This window comes from Macaca mulatta, chromosome 10, assembly GCF_049350105.2.
Source record: "Macaca mulatta isolate MMU2019108-1 chromosome 10, T2T-MMU8v2.0, whole genome shotgun sequence".
Classification (NCBI taxonomy): Eukaryota; Metazoa; Chordata; class Mammalia; order Primates; family Cercopithecidae; genus Macaca; species Macaca mulatta.
Genome location: NC_133415.1, coordinates 98,823,695 through 98,844,500, shown reverse-complemented (window position 1 = coordinate 98,844,500; position 20,806 = coordinate 98,823,695). Strand labels below are relative to the sequence as shown.

Genomic DNA, 20,806 nt, shown 5'->3' with positions numbered 1-20,806 from the left:
TGCCAGGTCCCCATATCGAGAGTTCCTCGTTTAATTTAAATGAAGCCTGGCCATTGGCTTTTTTTTTTTTTTTTTAAGTTCCCCAAGTGATTCTAATAAGCAGCCAAGGTGGAGAACCACCGCATTAGTGCAATGCTGTGTTTCAGCACCGTGGACAGCGGTCTCGGGGGCCGCCCTGCACCTCTGTCTGAGCAGTGGATGGAGTGGACTTGAATCTGAGTCCCTGGACCCTCTAGACTTCTGTGTCTTTTCCCATCCTGGAGGAGTTGTCCAACACTAGGAGACTGTCCCATTCCAGGAGGTTGTCCCCACCCAGGAAAGGTTTCCCTACCACAGACAGTATTCATTGCTTTGGAACTCGTTCCCACCTAATTCTTCGTAAGTCCACCCCACTAGCAAGCCGTTGACTCTTACAAGGCAAATTGTTCCCTCCTCCAGAAAAGTTACCCCACTCTAAAGAGATTACCCCCAAGCCAAGAGAGATTTTCCCTCCCAAGGGAAGCTGCTCCCAACCCACACCACTCAGATTCCGAGGGGCAGGGAGAGGGAGTTTGGCAGAGACTGTCACACAGACTCTGAAACAGGGCCAGGGAGTTAGGAGGATGATTCCTTGGGCTCAGAGCAGCAGCACTCACGGGAAGTTGGGCGGGTCGAAGGCAGACTTGATGACCCCAGCATAGATGGCCAGGATGGAGAGGATGACACAACCCAGGAAGACAAGGGCAAACTTGTTGACATACTTGACACCCACAAACACCACAGTGGCCATGCAGGTGAGCACACAGGTGCCGTAAACACGCATGTTGTTCAGCAAGGCTGCTGCCTCCCCACTGGCATCTTCTGCCTTGAAGATGGCCATGGCTGGGAAGAGGTAAGCCTGTGGGAAAAGGGCAGGAAGGAAGAACAGAGACCTAAGTCAGTGGCCCTTTGCACTACAGGAAGGGCTTTAGGAAAAAAGATGCTCCTCACAGCACAGTCACAGTGGTGCCAGACTGGAAAAGACATCCAGTAATAGAATCACTAAAGAAGGCATGGCCTGTCCTGCAAGGACTATGATGCAGCCATTTAAAAATTACATTGCAAGGCCAGGCATGGTGGCTCACACCTGTGATCCCAGTGTTTTGAGAGGCCAAAGTGGGAGGATCACTTGAAGCCAGGAGTTCAAGACCAGCCTGGGCAACATAATGAGATCCCATCCGAAAAACAAATAAAAATACATTTTTTTAAAAAATGACATTGCAAGGATGCTGGAAGCGATTACATCTGTTATTTTTGTTAACTATAACTCTTAATAATTATTTATAATTTTAATAATTTCTAATAGAAAGGTTAAAATAAATGTTCACCACTTGAGGTTGGATGAATAAATCATGATATCCCCACACAGACTATGGAGCTATTTAAAAAGATGGCGTAGTTGGGTTTTTTTTTGGTGGTTGTTGTTGTTTTGGTTTTTTTGTTTTTGTTTTTGTTTTTTTGAGATAAAGTTTTGTTCTTTCTGCCCAGGCTGGAGTGCAATGGTGCAATCTCAGCTCACTGCAACTTCCACCTCCGGGGTTCAAGTGATTCTCCTGCCTCAGCCTCCCAGGTAGCTGGGATTACAGGTGCCCACCACCATCCCTGGCTAATTTTTGTATTTTTAGTAGAGACAGGGTTTCACCATATCAGTCAGGCTGGTCTTGAACTCCTGACCTCAGGTGATCCAACTGTTTCAGCCTCCCAAAGATCTGGGATTACAGGCATGAGTCACTGCGTCCAGCCAGTTGACATAGATTTATATGGACTGACTTTAAAAGCTATCCATGGTACATTAGGTGAACACAATCAGATTTTTGAAAAAGAATATGTCTTATTATCTCATTTTTATAAACTTATATGTGAAGATATATACATATATTAGTATATGTCTGTATGTGTTTTCATAAGTACATCAAAATGTTATCAGTAGCTTTCCCTGAATCATAAAAAATCTGGATAATCTATTCTTTGTGCACATCTGTATTTTGTAAAATTCCCATGCTAAATATTAATGTTTACATTCTTCCAAGAGTTATTTTCACTGTAAATAATACATACAAAGAGAATATGAGTTGCTTAGGGAAGCATTTATGGTATAGGGTTATATTTTACATAGACAGAAAACAATATCACATAGAAAAACAAAAACTAGAAGGCAATACACCAAAATGTTAATGGTGATTTTCTTTGGGTGACTTATTTCCTTCTTTACATTTTTTCATGACTTGGATATTGCCCTAATTTTCTGCAATGGGCAGAATTGCATTTACAACTATTTTTCAAATATTTTAATGTTGAAAAGTCATGGAAGTCTATTGTTCTCCCTCATCATTTGCCTCCTCAGGCCTTTCATGCCCCATCCATCCTCCCTGTCCTGCCCTCTTCCATCTGCTGCAAAACTAATAGCCGTGGCACCTTCTAGTTTTAGGTTTCCAAGGCAGTGTGGTATAGTGGAAATGTAAATGTATCAAGAAGTAGGTGTTTGGTGAATATTTGATTTTTTAGAGAGAATGGGAAGAATTCAGTTACAATGCTGTTTGTGACATGTAATCTCCTTTTCTTTGAGTCTGGACATACCAAATGTTAACTATTGTAAGATTATAGGTGAATTTTATTTTCTTCTCTACCCTTATCATTTTCATCAATGAAGCTGCATCACTTGTGTAAGGCTCTGGAAGTCAGAAAGACCAAGGTTCATATTCCTTCCATTCGTTCCTTAAACTCTGAGCCTCGCTTTCCTCATCTGTAAAATGGCCACCTTTTTAGCCAGGCGCAGTGGCTCATGCCTGTCATCCCTGCATTTCGGGAGGCTGAGGTGGGAGGATCATTTAAAACTCAGGAGTTTGAGACCAGCCTGAGCAACATAGTGAGACACTTATCTACAAAAAAATACAAAAATTAGCTCGGCATGGTGGTGCCTACCAGGTACTTGGGAGGCTGAACTAGGGGGGATCACTTGAACCTAGGAATTCCAGGCTGCAGTGAGCCATGATTGTACCACTGCACTCCAGCCTGGGCAACAGAGTGAGACCCTGTCTCAAAACAAAAAGAAAAAAGAAAAGAAAATGGCCACCTTTAACTCACGAGAGTCATGACGATAAAATAAAATGATATACTTCAAGCCTTGGGGCCTGCACAGAGTAGGGGCTTGGGACATGTCAGCTCCCCTTCCTATCCACCAGGGACACCTCATCAGCACCCATGCCCTGCAGGAAGGGGAGGAAGGATGGAGACCTAAGTCACCAGTCCTGGCTTCAAGCACTGCCCAGCAACCTGGTTTCTCTCCATCAGTCACTATTCCCAACAGATCTCTTTACATGGGTCCCTCCGCTGGTTCTTCTCTTTTGCAATCCAATAGCCACCAGCCATCTACCATTAACATCAGAGAGTACCTGTCTGTGGCCCATGGGAGGCAATCACACAATGGTAACTGCTGCATAACATTACTGTTATTATTTTTACCGTATTTTAATTCATCAACCCACCTCTGCCACCTACCTGAGAGCTGAGTGACCTTGAGCAAGTTATCTCACCTCTCTGAGCTTCTCATTTGTAAAATGGGCATCATAATACTTAAACCTCATAAGGATTCAAGAGAATGGCTGGAAAGCACTTGGAAGGATGCTGAGAGCTCAGTGGGTGCCTGATAAACGACAGCTGTGTACATTACATAATTATTGTATCTTGTCTCCCCAACCAGACTGTGAACTCTTTAGAAATAGAACCACATCTGACTTTGGCCTTACTGAACCACATCTTTGGCCTCACTGAAAGCCTGGCTTATAGGAGGTGTCCAGGGAGCACTGATTAACTGACTGACAGCCTGGGGTTCCACACCTCCTCCTCAGCCCCTCTCACCAGCAGGATTTCGATGGTGCCCAGGATGTACATGGCCCCAGCAAAGGTAGTGCCCAGGTAGAAGCAGAGGCCCACGGCGCCCCCAAACTCTGGGCCCAGAGACCTGGAAATCATGTAGTAGGAGCCACCAGCTGCAGAGAGAATCTGGTATCAGTGAGAGGGTCGGGGGCACTGGGCTGCTGTAAGGGGTGAGGGGTGTTCAGTGACAGAGGCAAAAGGGGGTTGCTCCAGGTCTCACAGGTTTATGGGCTGCAGTCCTAGAAAGGGGACTGGTGAGAGACACAAGCACCCACTCTGCTTGAATTTTGCAGCACTAATTACCATGTTGCTAATTACCCCTTTAAGGAGGTCGTGGCTCAGAAAATCGGATGATGGAGAGGAGGGTCTCAGGATGAGTGGCGGGAGGGCTGCCCTACTCAACACTAGCAGCTGCCTCCTCCTCCCCTGCCCCCAATAGGGCTGCCCTTACCTACCCCATGAACAGATACAGCCCAGCCCCCTAGTCTATAATATTACCTCTCTTGGGTCTTGATGTCCCCCAAAGCCCAGGGCTCTATCCCCCCTTCCAGCCAGCCATCCCCCCTCCCCACGAAGCCCCAGTCACCTACCAGGCACAACACCATTCGTTGCAATTGCACTCATGGAGATGGCCGTGAGCATCGTCTGTGAGGAAAGAGATCATCAGAGCAGTGGCTGGGGTGGGGGCCGCAGTGGCCTGGGTGGGGGCCAAGCCTTATACCCCATAAACACCAGCCAAACCCACAGGTTCTCTTCCGCTGAGCTGCTCCCTGGGCCTGTTCCAACTTCTACTCCTGCCAAGTCCTTCTTCTCAAGAAAACCTCTTATTCACCATGCGAACGGAAGGAGCCCAAGCAAGCCACAGCATCAGAGAGCTCTGGAAATCCCAGCCCGGTCTCAGACCAGCTGACTGACCTGAGACAACTCACTTCACTTCTCCAAGCCTCAGTTTCTCCATCTATAGAATAGGAGTAACAGCTCCGACACTGAGTACCTCACATGCAGAGCTGTCTCAAGGTTATGTACGAGGACATGCAAATGTATCAAGAGGTAGGTGTTTGGCGAATATTTGATTTTTTAGAGAGAATGGGAAGAATTCGGTTACAATGCTGTTTGTGACATGTCATCTCATTTTTGTGAGTCTGGACCTACCAAAATGTTAACTATTGTAAGAGTATAGGTGAATTTTATTTTCTTCTCTACCCTTATCATTTTCATCAATGAGCTGCATCACTTGTGTAATTACACACACAGAGAGATCCAGGTGAAACCTGGTTAACAGCCATCAGGGACAAGCCTGTGAGATGCAGGAAGGACCAGTCAGGCCTAATTTACTCTCAAAGATCATAAGCAGTGGTTCCTATAAAAAGCTCAGGTCTCATGCTTCCATCCTCCCACCTCCCACCCCCAGGTCTCTGCCAAGCCCCAGCTGTCAGGGGGTGGTGAGGGGAGGGGTGTCACTCACACAGGAGCAGCAGATGAACACCATGCAGAAGGACTCCATGATGCCTGCAATGCCCACCACCCAGGTGAGCCGCAGGAAGAGGATGACGCCAAAGATGTTCTGCAGGCACGGCAGGTACACGCCCATGAAGGTGCCCATGCGTGGGGCCTGCCAGGGAGGCCAGCATCAGTCTCTGCAGTCCTCATCATTACCAACACCCCAGGCGTGCTCCTCCTCCATGTTTTTCCACCCCCACCTTCCTCTTCTCTCTGTCACCATCCCTTCATCCCTCTCCTTTCTGATTCGTGTGCCCTTTACCTCCCTCCATTCAAATCCATTTTTCTCCCCCATCCTTCCCCACCTCCCATCCATCCCTTTTCTTCCATTTCTCATCCCCCGAGGCCCTCACCTGCACCGGCTTCCTTCTTCCACCCTCATTGTTTTCTGCCTCTTCGTGCTCCCTACTTCCCTGGGGCAGGTTGGTGTAGTTGGCCAGGCCACTGAGCAAGGAGGACACCATAGGACTGGTGTCCATCTCCTCCTACGGAGGGAGGGTGTCAGTGCTAGGAGTCTGGGGGAGCAGGCGGAGTGAGCTGGGTGGTGAGGGGCAGAAGAAGAGATGGGGACAAGTAGCACTAAACCATTGAGGTTGGGATGAGATGGGAAAGGAGGAGAAACAGGTGAGGAGACCAGGGGTAAGAATGGTAGGATGAGGAGAGGAGGGCAGGGAGCAGAGGGAGTAAATCCCAGGAGGGAGGAGGGATGGGGAGGCTCAAGGAAGAAGGTGGACTCAAAGGAGGGGTGGAGAGGAGGGTACTATTCCCTAGGGAGGGAGGGAGGAAGCAGCTGATGAATCAGGATGATGAGTTGCAGGTGGGGGCCCAACAGCCCTAGCAGCCCACCTCAAACAAGGCCATGTTCTTGCCATCATACTCCTTTCCCTTCTCTGTGTCAGTGCTGTTGATGAAGGGACTGCTTTCCTTGGGGTTGCCATCACCTGAGAAGGCAGAGGGGTCAGAGATCTGGCACCAATCAGTTGTTGTCCAACCACCTGGGCATACAGTGGTGTAGCCACAGTAGCCCTCTGATCTCAGTTTGTGCATTGGGAAAATGGCGCTAATACCACCTTCCTTGCAGAATTGTAGTTGACAGCATGTGCACAGAGCCTAATGCACTAGCTGGCATGCACTGCGTATTAACAGATGTGTGAGTGCTTCCTTGCTCTTGGGGGTCCTATTCCAGGACACTCCAAGACTCTCCAGAGTTCCCTTCTTAACTATAGCTGGGCTCATACCAGTGTTAGGGGTGGAGGCATGTTCTTTCCCAGTGGAGAAGGTCTGCCTTCTGGGAGCACTACAGACCGAGGCCCCAAGGATGTGCTACTTCTCGAAGAAGATCCCCTTATCATGCCAGAGATCCCCTCTGGCATATGCTGTGCTCTTTATTCATCTTCATTCACAATATGTTTACCAAGTGTCTACCATGTGCCAATACAGGCATGGGGGAAGCAGGGTAAGACAGAGAAGACACCATCCTTGCTCTCAGGAGACCAACCCAAGTGCAGGGAGACAAACTAGCAGCCAGGAATTTCCAATCTGGCATGGTCAATTCTAGGATAGAAGATCAAGGGACTGTGGGACACAGGAGAGGCATCCAGCCCAGCCTGGGAGGTCATGGGAGGCTTCCCAGAGGAAGTGACGTGTCCACTGAGAGCTGAAGAATGAGTAAGAGCTAGCCTGGGAGGGAGGCAGGGAGGGTGTTCCAGGCAGATAGAATAGCAGAACAGCATGTTCGATGGCCCAGAGGTGACAGCGAACAGAGTGGGTTAGAGGAATGAAGTATGATCTGGCTGAAGTCTGTGGAAGGGGCAGTGAAAAGTGAAAAGGTGAGCCTGCGAAGGGAAGTGTGGGCTGGGCCCTTAAATGATTAGCAGGTCATGTTGAAGAATGTGGACCTCATCCAGAGGGCAATGGGGAGTCATTGAAGAGTTTCAGGCAAAAAAAAAAAAAAAAATACCACAAATAAACCTGTGTTTTAGAGCCATCACTCGGGCTTTTGGGTGAAGAAAACAGAGTACGGTAGTTAGAGACTTTCAGTAACCCAGGTAAGGGCTGATGATGTCCCTGACCACAGCAATGTAGAGCAACAGACAGAATTATTGGCATATTTCCATGCCAGATGTTTGGCCGGGGGAGAAAGAATCTAGGATAATGTCTGGGGTTTCTAGCATGGGTGAATGGTTGGATGATGGTGCTATTTGATAAATGAGAAGTCTAGAAAAGGAGGAGTTTGGAGGTGGAGAAGATGCTGAATTTAGCTGAGGGTGAGGCACTATAGGGCACTCAAATGGATACATCCAGAAGCCACCTGGATATATGAATCAGGAAACATACATCAAAGAGGCTGGTCAGGAGAAAGAGATGGGGGTAAGCTATGTAAACACATATAGGGTGCGTGTGAAGCCATGGACCTAGATGAGCTCACTCCAGGAGAAAGTATCTTGGGCACCACAGGGGAAGGTTCCTTCAGAAAGATATAAGAGGCCCCACAGGTACATTTCCTTGGCTTCAGCCATGACCCTTCCTCAATTCCAGGGCTGAATTCCAGTGGTTGACATCTCTCTGGACACTGGAGAAACTCCCCGCTGATCAAACTCCAAGTGAAATTGAGGCCCTAGGTTCTCCTGTCTCCTCAACAGCTGACATCCCTTTCTCCCCATCTCCATCCATCTGCATCTTCCCCATCCTCCTGTCTACCTCCAGGAAACCTTCCTCAGTCACCCAGCCAGAGCATGGCATGTCTCTGTTATAAAACCAATCTCTTCCTGACTAAAAATTGAGCCGGGAGGAGTGATGCCTTGCCTGCTCCAAAGAAACCCACCACCCAGTCTTCTGCCACCACCTCCACCTCATCCATCAAGGCAGAAACTCCCGGTTGTCAAATAGGGTGCAATCGTCAGCTCTTTCTTCTCACATATGTGAGTTCCTGGGAATAACAGACGCACCTCCCAGCACATAATAGGTGCTCAGGAAAAAGTCTTTGGAGCTAAATTCTCCGGGGTTCCCTTCTGGACCCCAGGGTCTCAGAAGAGCTCTCTGGGGCCAGAGAACAGGAGTACAAGAAAGAGGTAGATTTCCCCTCCTTTTAAAATGCTGACAGTATGCCTCCTGTTCTCAGCACACCATGGTGTGGACTAGAGAGATTGAGGGGACCTGAGGTGAGAGGAAGTTTCCTAATGGTTAAGAAAGGGGGCTGAAGTTATGGAAACTGACATTCCAGTCCCAGCTTCACTGGGTATGTCGTCACTTTCAGTAAGTCACAAACTCTCTATGCCTCAGTTTCCTCCTTTGCAAAGGATACTAACCAAGCTTAACTCATAGGGCTGTTGCTGGGATTAAATTAAATAATGCATGTTAAGTGTGCCTGTCACGAGTGTGGCTATTGCTATTATTACAATTGCGATTATTATTAACATATTTGGTGCCCACCCAGCTGGGGCTCCCCATCCCACACCGCACCTCCAACCGCAAGATTTTGGGGTCCTGTCTCCTATGGAGCTGGGTCCCTTTCCCCGCAACATCCCCTCTTAGGGCCAGGACAAACAGACAGGAGAAACCCTCCCCTCTGCCTTTCACACCCTCTCCCAAGCTCCTCCTCCTTCGCAGGGGCGGGTGGCGCTCAGGGGACGGGAATGGGGGCGTCCTGGTCCGAGACCCTGCAACTAGGTGGCCCCGCGCCGGTCTCCATGGCGACCGCGCAGGCCAAGAGCGCAGCGCCGAGCCTAGCCGGCCGCGCGCCCGCAGCCGCTTATGTAACGCGGCGCGCAGCGCGGAGCCAGACTCCAGGCCGGATCCGGGCCAGGAGATGAGGGCAGGGGAGAGGGCGGCTAGGTAGGCTCGTCCTGGGTCCCGCCTTTCCACTAACTGCCTGGGCGGGACGCCAGGCTCCCGGGACTTGTCAGCCAGGGCCGATTTCGTCCCCTCCCTGAACGCCAGGCGCACTGGTTGAGGGGGATGGGGAATAAGCTTCCGAGTTCTCAAAGAACCAGAACAGCTAAGGGGAAACTCGCCCTGATTCCCCAGAGCCAAGAGTAAGGGTGATGCGGGAGCGCCGAGCCGCGCGCGAGCGAGAGGCAGGGCCAGACTGAGGCTGAACCCTCCCCACCCCCGCCCCCTGGGAGCTCTCAACCCGAATCGGCTTTCAATTAAGCTGCGGCGGCCAGAGCTCCCGGGGAGGAAACAGGCGAGAGGCGCAAGTTAAGAAGCCTCCCCGGGGCCTGGGGCTGGGCCTGGGGGAATCCCTAGGCCAGCTCCGAGAGGGAGAGGGGGCGTCAGACCTCAAGGGGAAAGAAGACCGGGACACATCCCTGGGCTCTTCTTCAGTCCAGAAGTGCGCTCTTGCTCGGGCCATCCCCACCGGCCCGAGGTCAGCAACCAGTTCCTTCCCGTACATCCCCAAGAATCTAGAATCAGACATGTCAGGGGCTCTTGGCCTGATGGTCCTCTCTCAAGCCCAGAAGGTCTTTAGCACCTCCTACCACCATCTCCAGGCACCGCTTGGGGAAGGGGGGACTTCTCTCTCTGGGACCCAGAGCATATGACCCAGGTTCTGGCCTCTTGAGTTCCAGGTCCTGGACCCTACGTAGAGAAAGAAGGTCTCCAGATGGGTCCGCTGCACTCAGTGTCTAGAAACTAACGGAGAGGGGATAGAACTGAAGCGAGTTCCTAGTTCAACTCCTGCCTCACACACACTGATGCCTCTTTTCTAGGCCTCCTGAGCCCCCATGGAAACCCCAAGGCCTGGTGAAACCTTGGCAGAGAAAGCGGGTGCTGGGGAATGGGACCATACCCGATTTCTGAGGGAACAGACAGATGCTCTCTCATCTAAGCCCCCCTCTCAGAGTGGAGGCTTCTGAAGGGGATCCCGGATGGACAGATCCGTGTCGGGATGCCTGGCGCTGCCGCAGACTCAACTTTACCAAACTCCCCCGCCCAACCCCCGGCCAGAAGCCCGCGGGGGAGGGGGCGGATGCTGGATGAGGTGATCCCAGGGTCACTGGGGAGGTGGATGAGCTGGTCAGCTAGGAGTTCTGGCACCTGTATACCACTCAGCCCCCAGGAGGAATGAGGAGTTGCAGGAAGCGGGGACGGGGGAGGGGGGTCAGACAAAGGATCAGGGACCCTGGTGTCCCCAGCCTTTCCAAGCGGCCACTTGGCCCTGAGATCCAGGATCCGGAGGACCTCAGAGTCAAGGTTGCCAATCTCTAGAAGACCCTGCTCTTTCAGCCCTAGGCGCCATCCCCCAGAGGGATCTGCGGGAGTCTAAGCTCATAGGGTCAAGCAGTGCCCAGGGGAACGTTTGAAGGCGCTGAGCGCAGACAGCAGGCGCGGGAGGCGCGCTAGTGCGCAGGGGACGCAGCGCCGCTGGAGAGTTGGGGGTGGGGGTGGCTGACAGCCGTGATGGATGGCTGAGACCGCTGGGGGGCGGCGGGGGGCCTGGAAGCCTGAGGGGGTGGCTCGCCCCAAGACCTCGGAGCAAGGAAGCCGCGGAGGAGGGCGGGGGAGAGCGGGAGCAGCCAAAGGACTTGTCCCAAGCCCCTCGGTTCCTTGCGAGTCTCCGCACCCACCGCAGCGCGTCCGCAGTGTCCGCGCCGCGGCGCTGAGGATTCAGCCTCTGGGACCCCATTTCTGAGGCCTCACTGGGAAAGCTGGCAGAGCTAACTAAAAAGATTCCCCCCGCCCCGCCCTGGACCGCCCCAGGGAACTGAGAGGAGGGGGAAAGAGGGAAGAAAGGAGGGTGATCTTGCTTCCCGTCCTGAATAGGAACCCACGGGAAAACGAGAGAGAGAGAGAGAGATTCTGCAAAGTAGAGCTGAAAATCTATGGAGGAGGTATGCTTCAGTCTGAGGTCGGACCTTGGGAAGCCTTGGGGGAGGGGTCCCAGATTGCACCAAGGGTTCCCTTAAGGAGACACCGCAGCCCGGACGGGGGCTGTCATATGGCCCCAACCCCCCCCCACACACACACACAGACACACACACACACATACACACACACACACACACACACACACACACACACACACACACACAGAGCCACCTCTTCCCCCATCTTCCAGATGGAAGTCTTAGAACGAGGGACTGCAGCAGACTGCGCCCCCCGGCACGACGGGTGCCTGCTCTGCGCCAGGACGCCGGGGTCGCCTGTCGGGGAAAGGAGCCCTCCTCCCGCCGTCGAGCTCCACATCAGCCCATTCTAGGTCTTCTATCCCCTTCCCACCGCCTCCTCGGTTTAGCTAACCCAAGTCGGCCCGAAGCCGTGGGCAGCGACAATCCCCCGGCCCGCAGCTCTGCCACCGGGCGCGGCACATTCCAGCACCTTGGACAGCGCCCGGAGCATTCCAATGGAGCTCAGCTCCAGGCTGCGGCCGGCGCCCACCGCCCGGGTCAGTCCCAGCCTCCTCTCTGAAGGAGGTGGCCCCCGTTCCGCCTCTAACCCCAGAGCTGCCTCCTCTCCTCGCTGCCCCCTCCCCCGCCGCCCCCGGACCACAGCTTACCCGGGTTGGCTCCCCCGTCGCCGTCCTCGCAGTCCGTCAGGTTGTTTAGCATGGTGGCGGCGCGGCCCCTGGTCTGGGGATGGCTGCGCCGCCTCGCCCGCGCCCCTCTACCCGCCTTCGCCGCTCTCTCGTTCGCTCTAGCTCTCTCTCGCTCTCCGCTCCACGGAGGAAGAAGCTGCAGTGCCCGCCCGCCCGGCGCACACACACTCGCACACGGACACACGCTCACACCCGCGCGCGCCCCCTCTCAGCAGCGGCGCTGCTCACCTCATCCCGTATGCAGGAGGCGTGAGCCACTGGCGGGGTTTTGGGGGGAGAGCGGGAGGGAGGGAGAAGAGAAGATGAGGGGCGGGCAGAGCGCGACTAGTGGCCCCCTTGCACGAAAACTGGGGGATTGCGTGGGTGGGATGAAGGGGGTGCTTCGGGGGACAGGGCCTTGCCTCCCTTGAGCAGACGCAGCTCCCCCCCACCCACTCTCCGGGCGGGGCCCGGCACGTGGGCAGGTGCCATCCCGCGCCCTAAAAATAACGGCAGGGAACTAGGTCGCGGCCGCCGGGAGGCGGCCCCGCAGCGACTGCCTGACTGGGGGTCTGGGGTAACCCCCAGGGGGAAGATAAAGGGCACTGAAGTGGCCGTGGAGGTGCGCCATGGAACATGGGGCCCTTGAGAAGCCTCTCTGCAAGACTGGAGAGGCCAACCCTGAAGTGGGGGAGGAGAACCAGACCCTCTTTCATACCACTGCTCAAGAGATTGGAGCTGGAGGCATGTAGAGCCTAGGGCCCATAACTAAAGCAATGTGCTACCCCCAGGGGCCTTCAGGTCACTGAACTGACTGATCCAACCTGTCTTAAAACGGGTGGGGTAGCGCCTGAGGAGTTACAAGAAACTCTCTCGATGTGCTTAGACTGACAAGAGTCCCATCATCCCACCCCCAAGACAAGTCCCTGGAGCCCACAGTCAGGGACCTTCTGACTGCCGACTGATCTAGAGATGAGACCTGGTGAGGAGGAGAAGAGGCGGCAGTGAGGCTCCGGGGAGGACCGACTTTCCACCAGGGACGGTGCAGCCTCTAGAGAGGACAGGCTGGTCCCAAGGCTGGCCAGGGACAGAGTGGGGGAGGGCGGAATGAGGCCGCCTGTCGGTTTGAGACCAGATTTTCTCCTGGGGCAGAAGCGTCTAATCCCCTAATCCAGGATTGCTTTCCGAGGCTTCCAGAGCCGACATGCTCTCTGTCCTCCTCCCGGCTCCCCTAAGGCCAATCCCCCAGAAGCTTGATCATCTTGGGACCCCTCAGCGCCCCTAGAGTCCAGGTTTGATCCAGTGGTGCAGACATCTCAGGAAGTGGCATCAGAGGTTTGAAAGCTTTGAGTCTCTAGAAGATCTAAACATCTGAGGATGGGAGCAGATCAGGGTAAACAATCTTCACACTTGCACTAGCTCTCTCTCGCTGGCCCTCTAAGTTCCAGAAGAGTTCTAGGGTTGGGAAAGGATCAGTCATTGTATCTTACACACAGCTTTCCTTTCACAGATGAAAAAACTAAGGCCCATAGAGGGAAAATGACTGCCTGTGGACATAATGCCAGTGGATGGCAGAATTTGGTCTAGCATCCAGATTGCTTTACTCCAGTTTAGGACTCTCTTCATTGATAGAACTTATAAAAGTGGCCTTGCCTCCATAGAAGAGACAAGGATGCAGTCATATCCACGCCCCTCAGCAGCCTCTGGATATTAGCTCCTGAAAAAACAAAAACAAAAACAAAACAGGCTCTAGGTCTGAGATGTGCTTTCTTCCTTTTCTTGTGCTCAGGCTTCAGGGGTGCAGGGCTAGAATGGACTCTTGGCTTGCAACTGAAGGGGAAGCCTCCAGAAAACCTGCAAAAATCCTAAAGAGCCATTCATATCCCTGGAGACTGGAGTATAGGGCAGCACTTTTTTCAGGACCATGGACAGGATCCAGGGCTCAGCTTTACTTGTATTAACACAATTTGTCAGTGGCTTCAGATTGGGTCAACCGTGGAGTTTTCAGCAGCTGACTCAAAAGTGCCTCTGAGGGACCTACCAACTAAGCTTCGCTGCCACTTCGTTTTTCAGATACCCAAAGGACCCTTCAGGGTGGAAGGGTAGCTATTCAGACAAGTTGTGGGCACTGATATTCTTGGCTCTCCCAGAGAGAAAACCACCAAAAGAGTGAGATGAGTTTGAATTGGTGACAGAGGTTAAAAGAAGCCAGGGTTCAAAAATTTTTAAGCATGCCACTCCACTCTACACACACACACACACACACACACATACACACACACACACACAGCACCAGCAGCAGCAGCAGCAGCACTGTGGTCTACTACTCTGCAGAGATGCATAACAGTAAAACACATGTAGCACGTTTGTCAGAGAAGTGCTATAGAATGAAGGAGATGCTGGGATTTTTCAGTAATCCCAGGTCTGGCATGTTCCCCTGGGGTTATTTTCCTTCATTTGTGGTCCAGCTTTGGCCACTCAGAAACTAAGTCCATGCATGGGGAAACCTAAATTTTAGGGAGTACAGGTGAAGGCAGGAGTGATTCCTCTTCCCCTGGGGAACCCATCTGTCCACCTTCACTAGAGTTCCCATCTCAAGAGCCATCTGAGATTCAGGAGATAGTGGTTCTATCGTATGCTCTGCCCCTAAATTCTCTCTGTATCTCGGCAAAATCAGGTTCCTCTCTGTGGGCCTCGGTATCCCGTCTGTAAAAATGAGTTAGGTTGCATAATCCATGGCACTTCTTCCTACTCTGAAAACTCCTAGTGCTCTATTAATCTCAGACCAAAGCCACATATCCCTTCCTGAGGAGCCCAGACCAAGTGAGCAGACAGTTCCAAGGGGAGACCCCAGCCCCTCCATTGACACCCCTCACCTTTCAGGAAGATTGTGCCCTATTCTGGCCTCCAGCCAACTCTCTGTGGTGAGGTTTAGAGAAAACACATGGCAGGCACCCACTACACTGCCAGCCTGGCACTGGCCAGTAAAAGGTGACCCGCAGCTCGGAGCCCCAGGAACCTGGCTGCCAGCACAGCATCCCCTCCCGACCAAGAACCCTGGGGAGATCTGGGGCCAGGGAAACCCTCTCATTAAAGCAGCACAAGATCCAGAGCTAGGGAGGGTCCTATTTCTAAACTCTGAGTCTCTCAAACTCATACCCCCTCCCACCATATGTCTCAGAGAGAAAAAAGCTCAGAGAAACTGCCTCCTGAGTGTCAGGATTTGGGAACTGGAAGAGATATTATAAATTATTTTTCCACTCTCCACTTATTGTGAAATTGGAGTCTGAAAATGGAAAGGTTCACATTTTCTTCATGGGGTGAACTTGTAACAGACTAGGGACTAGAACCCAGCCCCCTGACCTCCTGCCCGGGACTGCATCAACTGAACCAGGACGAGGGGCTGTTTGGAGGAAGCTAGAGCCACCGGACTGGGCCCTCTTTTCACAGGAGGCAGGCATAGCATTCCTCCTTATGGCTCAATCCCTCTGCTTCTGCATCTCCACTGCTTTACCCCCACAACCTAACCCACCCACCACTAGCTGTAGCCTCATGGGCCCAGGGCCCTGAATGCCCTCCTTCACTCTTCTTCTCCCCAACCCGCATGCCCCATTCTCGGACCCAAAACCTTAGCAGTGAATTGATGGGTCCAGCGCAAAGCACACCCCACACACACAGGGCTCACTGCGGAGCACGTCAACCACCACCGTCTCCGTGGCAACCGGGGGTTTAATTAACAGGCTGCAGCCCCATCACCATAGCAACGGCACCCCAACAGCCCTTTATTCCTCTGCAGACTCAGCCCATCTTCCCTCTTTCCCAATCCGGACCCCTTTCTCGCTGCACTCCCCCCGCCATCGCCACCCCACCTGGAGAACTGAGGCCTAAAGATCGCTCTGGTTCATTGAGAAAAGGGGAGGGGAGAGGAGGGGGATGAGAGAGAAAGAGAGAGCAGCCTGTCACCATGGCAACTGCAGCCCCGTTCATAACCAGTGTGTTGCCATGGAGATTCCTAGGGCTCACCTTGGGCTGAGGTACCGGGCAGTGAGGTTCTGAGTTCTGGCTTGGGGATGGGATGACTGGAGATCTCCTTAGACAGGCTGGAAATCTCCATATCCAACATATATACCAATAACAGCATTATTCTTCCCAATTTACAGATGGAGAGACTGAAACATGAGGTTTGGGTCTAGAGGAGGCAGACAGCTTCATCCTTCCAAATCATCACAAAATCTTAGCATTTTTATGGTTAGAAGGACCCTTAGATAACTTCCTGTTCAACTCCTTTATATGACAGATGGGTATATTGAGGCCCAGAGAGGGGAAGCAATGTCCCCAAGGTCACATCACAGAGCCTGAGCTAGAACATAGATGGGCTACATTGTGGTCTTGCTCTATCCTCCCAGCATAAGTTAGCTCCCTCTCCCTCCATGGGGACACATCCCAACTCATGTTAGTCTTACCAGGTCCAGGGCTCTTTTCAGGGCCCTGACTCCTCCCTGAGAAACTGAGGCACAGTGGGGGATCAGGTAAAGGAACACGGGAGCATCTCAGAGTTGTAATAACTGTCACCAAGTCTACTTCTGTTCATCTAAGTTACCATCAATCTCCCATGACACAGGTGAAGCAAGTGAGGTATGTGGCCCGCAATCCAGGGTTAGTGGAGGATTTGAGGCTCACCCTTGCCTTGCTTCTTTAACTCCTTATAAGTCATGTTCTCACCTGTAGCTCATCCTCTGGCAGCAGAAAGCACCCCAAGTGGCAAACCCTGCTCATTTGGCCCAGAGTAAAAGATAATACTCCCACACCCACACCATCTTCCCCAACCTTTCCCAATCTTAGACATGCTGCTATCCCTCCCTTTGGGTGAGGGCAAGATGTGGAAAGAGAATCTATCAGGGGCTAGAGGGCTGACACAAGAACAACTGTGGGAAAGATACCACCAGATGCTGGGTTCCCCTAAGCAGCCCTTGTCTATTCCCCATGCGGTGATCTACCAGAGGGGAGGTGCTTGAGGCTGTTTCGGGTTTAAAAGGTGAAAAGTCACCCAAATCATTGTCCAGATGGAACTTCTAATACACTCCTGCACACAGGTATCCACCCCTCAGATAGACACAGAAATGCACACATCAGCACACCCTTCAACACGCTGGCAAAGCAGTGACACACAGAAGCACTGAGTGAGTCACTGACCACCAAAACTAATGGGGGATGCTCCTCCCACAAGACACACACACACACAGCCTCTGCCACAGCACACAGCATTCCAGGCTCACACACACTTGCACACCCAAAGCCTGGGGGCTGTATTTCACTTCGACCATACAGAAGTCTGAGTGTGAATGGGAAAACAGCAATCACCTTGGGACATGAGAGAGGGCCGTCTTATTCCTAAGCCAGGGGATGGGGAGTGAGAGAAGAGAAGGCAGGGGTAGAGAAGCAGGATCCCACAGCCACCCTCCTCTCATCTGATGAGCATTATACACCTACTAAGTGCCAGGCTCTGGATCTGGAACTCAGAACACAAAGAAAAAGGAGATGATCCTTGTCCTTGAGATGTTCCAATGGAGGATACTTATAAGTAAAGAAAATGACTGCCATCCACCAGAACGTGTGCACTAAGGGTGCAGTGGATGGGCCGGAGAGGAAACTGAAAACGATTTTTGGAAAAAGTTAAATGAGCTATAACTTACAGAATGAGTAGGAGTTTTCCTGGCTGATGGAGGTGGGAGAATGAATGTGGACAAGAACACCAGAAGCAAATGAGGAAAGAGAGTGACAGACTTAAGGCTTTGGCCTTTATTTCGCAAGTGATGGGGGGGGCCTTCTGTGGAGGAAGGCTAGGGCAGGACTGGAGGCAGGGAGGCCAGTGGAGAGGATATGGTCGTGACCATGTGAGGCTTGGAGCAGGGTGATGATGACAGAGGGGGGACCGATGCTGCCAGATTCAGGATAAGTTTCAGAGGTGAATAGCCAAGATGTGAGGACCAGCCGGATTTGCTGGAAAGAGAAAAGGAAGGGTTGAGAACGGCTCCAGAATTTCTGACTGTCAAATCTGGGAAGTTGGTAAGGTCATTCATGAAAATGAGAAAAGAGACAGATTATGAGAAAGATGAAGAGTGGAAGGAGCCCAAGAAATCCAAGTGGCCACAACCAGGAGGCGTTCGATTCACTGGAGCCATTTGGAATTCGAGGCCTCGATTTGGTCATCGGTACAATGAGGAGGTCCGCCAGATAACCCTCTAAGGGCTACTCTGGGATTTCAGCGCTTGGGTTTGCTTCGGGGCGAGCTCACCTGCGGCTCGGCAGCGACCCCTGGCGGTCTGGGGAGGCTCCTCCTTCTCCTCCTCCTCCTCCTCCTCCTCCTCCCCTCGCTGGGGCCACTACAAGTCCTTCCAGACCCGAGGGCCTCAGGGCCAGGGAGAGGACCCCTGATGAGTGCCCCCTGCGGGGAGACTGTGCACGCACCCAGGATCCTACTTCTCCACCGAAAGCCAGAAGGATCTTTCCCCTCCCCTATATTCTGTGTTCTGCGTGTAACTTCCATTACAAGACTCCAGCACAGAGCCCGCGAGGAAGACGCCCCCACCCCGCCTGAGCTGGCCCCTCCCAACCCTTCCGGAGCTCGAGCAGACGAGGAGCTAAGTGGGTCCCCGAGGGTCAGGATCAGCGACCCTACGGCATCCTCCCTGAATCTAGCTGCCCAGGATCCACACTAACTTCTCTGCCTCCCGTCTCCTTCCCGGGATCTCCAGTCGCTGTCCGCTAAACCTCCAGGGAGGTAGAGGATTGGAGGATCCGCCAGGCACCGAGGACCCGCTGACCTGGCACCTGCCTCCGTAACCCTGACTCAGTTTTCCTCCCGCCCTCGACCCCACCCCCTCCCTGGCTCCACTCTCATCCTCCTGGCCCAACTCATTCCCCACTGGTCCCGCCCTTTCCTGACCCCAAACCAACCTAGTCCCGCCGCCTCCCCTTTAGGGGCTCCTGACCACCCCCTTCAACACACAGCCCCCTCTTTCCCTACTTCCACCTCCCCACTCTGGTCCCGCTCACTACTCGAGATGTCCCCGCCACTTCAGTGCCCTCCGGCCTACTCTCCACCTTGACCCCGGCCCTTCCATCACCAGTCCCGCCCCCTTCGCCTCGGTCCCAACCCCTTCCCTGGCCCCACCCCTTTCCATTGTGGCCACGCCCACCTCGCGTCTGACCCCTCCCCCTTTCCACTTTCCGTTCCGCGACCCCGGCCCCTAGCTTTCCTAGTCCCGGCTCCGTTACCCCCTCAGGCCTAGGGCTGGGACCCCTCCCCGTCCCCGGCCTTGGCCCAGCCTCCTTCAACAGACGGTCCGCCCCGGCCCCTCCTCCTCGTCCCGCCCGGCCCTGGCAGGCCCCGCCCCCTGCGGCCTCTACCTTTGACGTCTTCCCCCGGGAGGTGGCGGGGGTCTGCGACCGAATGCCGGCGGGACTCCGGGTCAGGGCTTCTGGCGGGCCCTGCGGGGGGCAGCGAGGTGACTGTGAACCTGCGGCTCATGGCGCTGAAAGGGGCCAGGCGGCCGCGGCGAGGGCCGGTATCGCACAAGTGGCTGCAGCCGGGCTCTGGGAGGGAGAAAGAGCGGATCCCCCCACCCGCCCCCTGCTAGACGCGACGCTGCGCAGGGTCCTAGTGCCCGCTGTGCTGAGGGTTCCTGAATCTGTCCACTTCGCTGGGAGGCCCTGGGCTCCCCAGTGCCACCCGAAGGGCCTGAGGAGGCCATCTGCAGGTGAGAGTCGTCCCTACAAAGGGGGCACTTCTGCTAGGGTCTCCTAAACACCTGGGGCTCATTCATTCATTCATTCATTCGGCACATGTCGATAGCGCTCCTATGTTTCGGGCCATGGTGCGAGGGATACGTCGGAGAAGGAGATCCATTGGCTTCTTGTCCTCAAGTGGCTTAAATTCTAATAAGGAGAAAAAGATTATACTTGAGCAAACGCACAGATGCGATCATTTGAGATTGGGTGTATGTTTAAAACTAGGGCCGTGGGATAATGGGTAAGAGGGTGGACTGCTTTAGGGGTGGTCTGAGAAGGCCTCCTAGAAGATGTGGTATTTGAGCTGCGACCTCACTGATGAGAAGAGCCAGCTATGCAAAGATCTAGGGGGAAGAGTTCTCTGGAAGAAGAAATAGCAAGTGCAGAAGCTTGGGGTGACAAGGAGCCTTAATGTCCAAGAAACAGCAAGGTCATTCTGTCTGGAAGAGAATGAGTGGAGAAGTGAGTGACTGGAGATGAGGGAAGAGAGAAGGGCAGATCATGTGGTCTTCTGAAGGCTTTGGGAAGGAGCCTGGATTTTTTGAGCAGGGAAATGATGTGATCTGATTTATAATTTAACAGGATCATTCTGGCTGCTGGGTGAAGGTTCGACTAAAGAATGGCAAGACTAGAAGCTGGAAATCTAATTAGGAGGCTCCTGCAGACCCCAAGCTCGGGGGTGATGACAGCCAGACTAGAGTGGTGGCAGTTGTCTGATTCCAGTTAGGTTTTGAAAGTGAAACCGTCAGGACCCACTGATGGTTCGGATGTGACATGTGACCATAAGAGTGAAATCAAGGAGAAATCCTGGCAGTTCACACACTGCTGGTGGGAGTGTAGTTAGGCAAAAACTACTTTGGGAAACTGTTTGGTAACATCTACTAAAGCTGAACATACACACATCCTTCAACCCAGCAGTTTTTCTCCTAGATGTATACCCAGAAGAAATGACTGCCCGTGTTCACCAAAAGACATTTACCATGAGTGTTCATAGGGGCATTGTTCATAATAGCCCTAAACTGGGATCTACCAAATGCTTGTCAACAGTAAAATAGAGAAATAAGTTGTAGTACCTTCACACAATGGAATACCATCTACGGTTCT

At 53.0% G+C, this 20,806-nt stretch overlaps 2 protein-coding genes across 3 annotated transcripts in view; both read right to left on the bottom strand.

Annotated features, from left to right (window-relative positions):
- The window catches only part of SLC12A5 (solute carrier family 12 member 5), a 39,250-nt gene extending 19,732 nt beyond the window's left edge, over window positions 1–19,518 (bottom strand). Inside the window, exons 1-7 of one of the 2 annotated variants that reach the window (XM_001104494.5) lie at window positions 19,322–19,518; window positions 6,241–6,335; window positions 5,748–5,879; window positions 5,360–5,506; window positions 4,485–4,539; window positions 3,877–4,007; window positions 636–877 (exon numbers count right to left, since the gene is read on the bottom strand). In XM_001104494.5, the coding sequence (XP_001104494.3) occupies window positions 636–877; window positions 3,877–4,007; window positions 4,485–4,539; window positions 5,360–5,506; window positions 5,748–5,879; window positions 6,241–6,335; window positions 19,322–19,442 (923 nt within the window). In that variant the 5' untranslated portion in view covers window positions 19,443–19,518. Of the gene's footprint in view, window positions 1–635; window positions 878–3,876; window positions 4,008–4,484; window positions 4,540–5,359; window positions 5,507–5,747; window positions 5,880–6,240; window positions 6,336–11,893; window positions 12,076–19,321 lie in introns of those variants that run through there. The other variant, XM_001104798.5, reaches the window with a different exon arrangement.
- Window positions 1–20,806, bottom strand: part of CD40 (CD40 molecule) — a 245,777-nt gene that overhangs the window by 90,363 nt on the left and 134,608 nt on the right. The gene's annotated exons all lie outside the window — the stretch shown is intronic.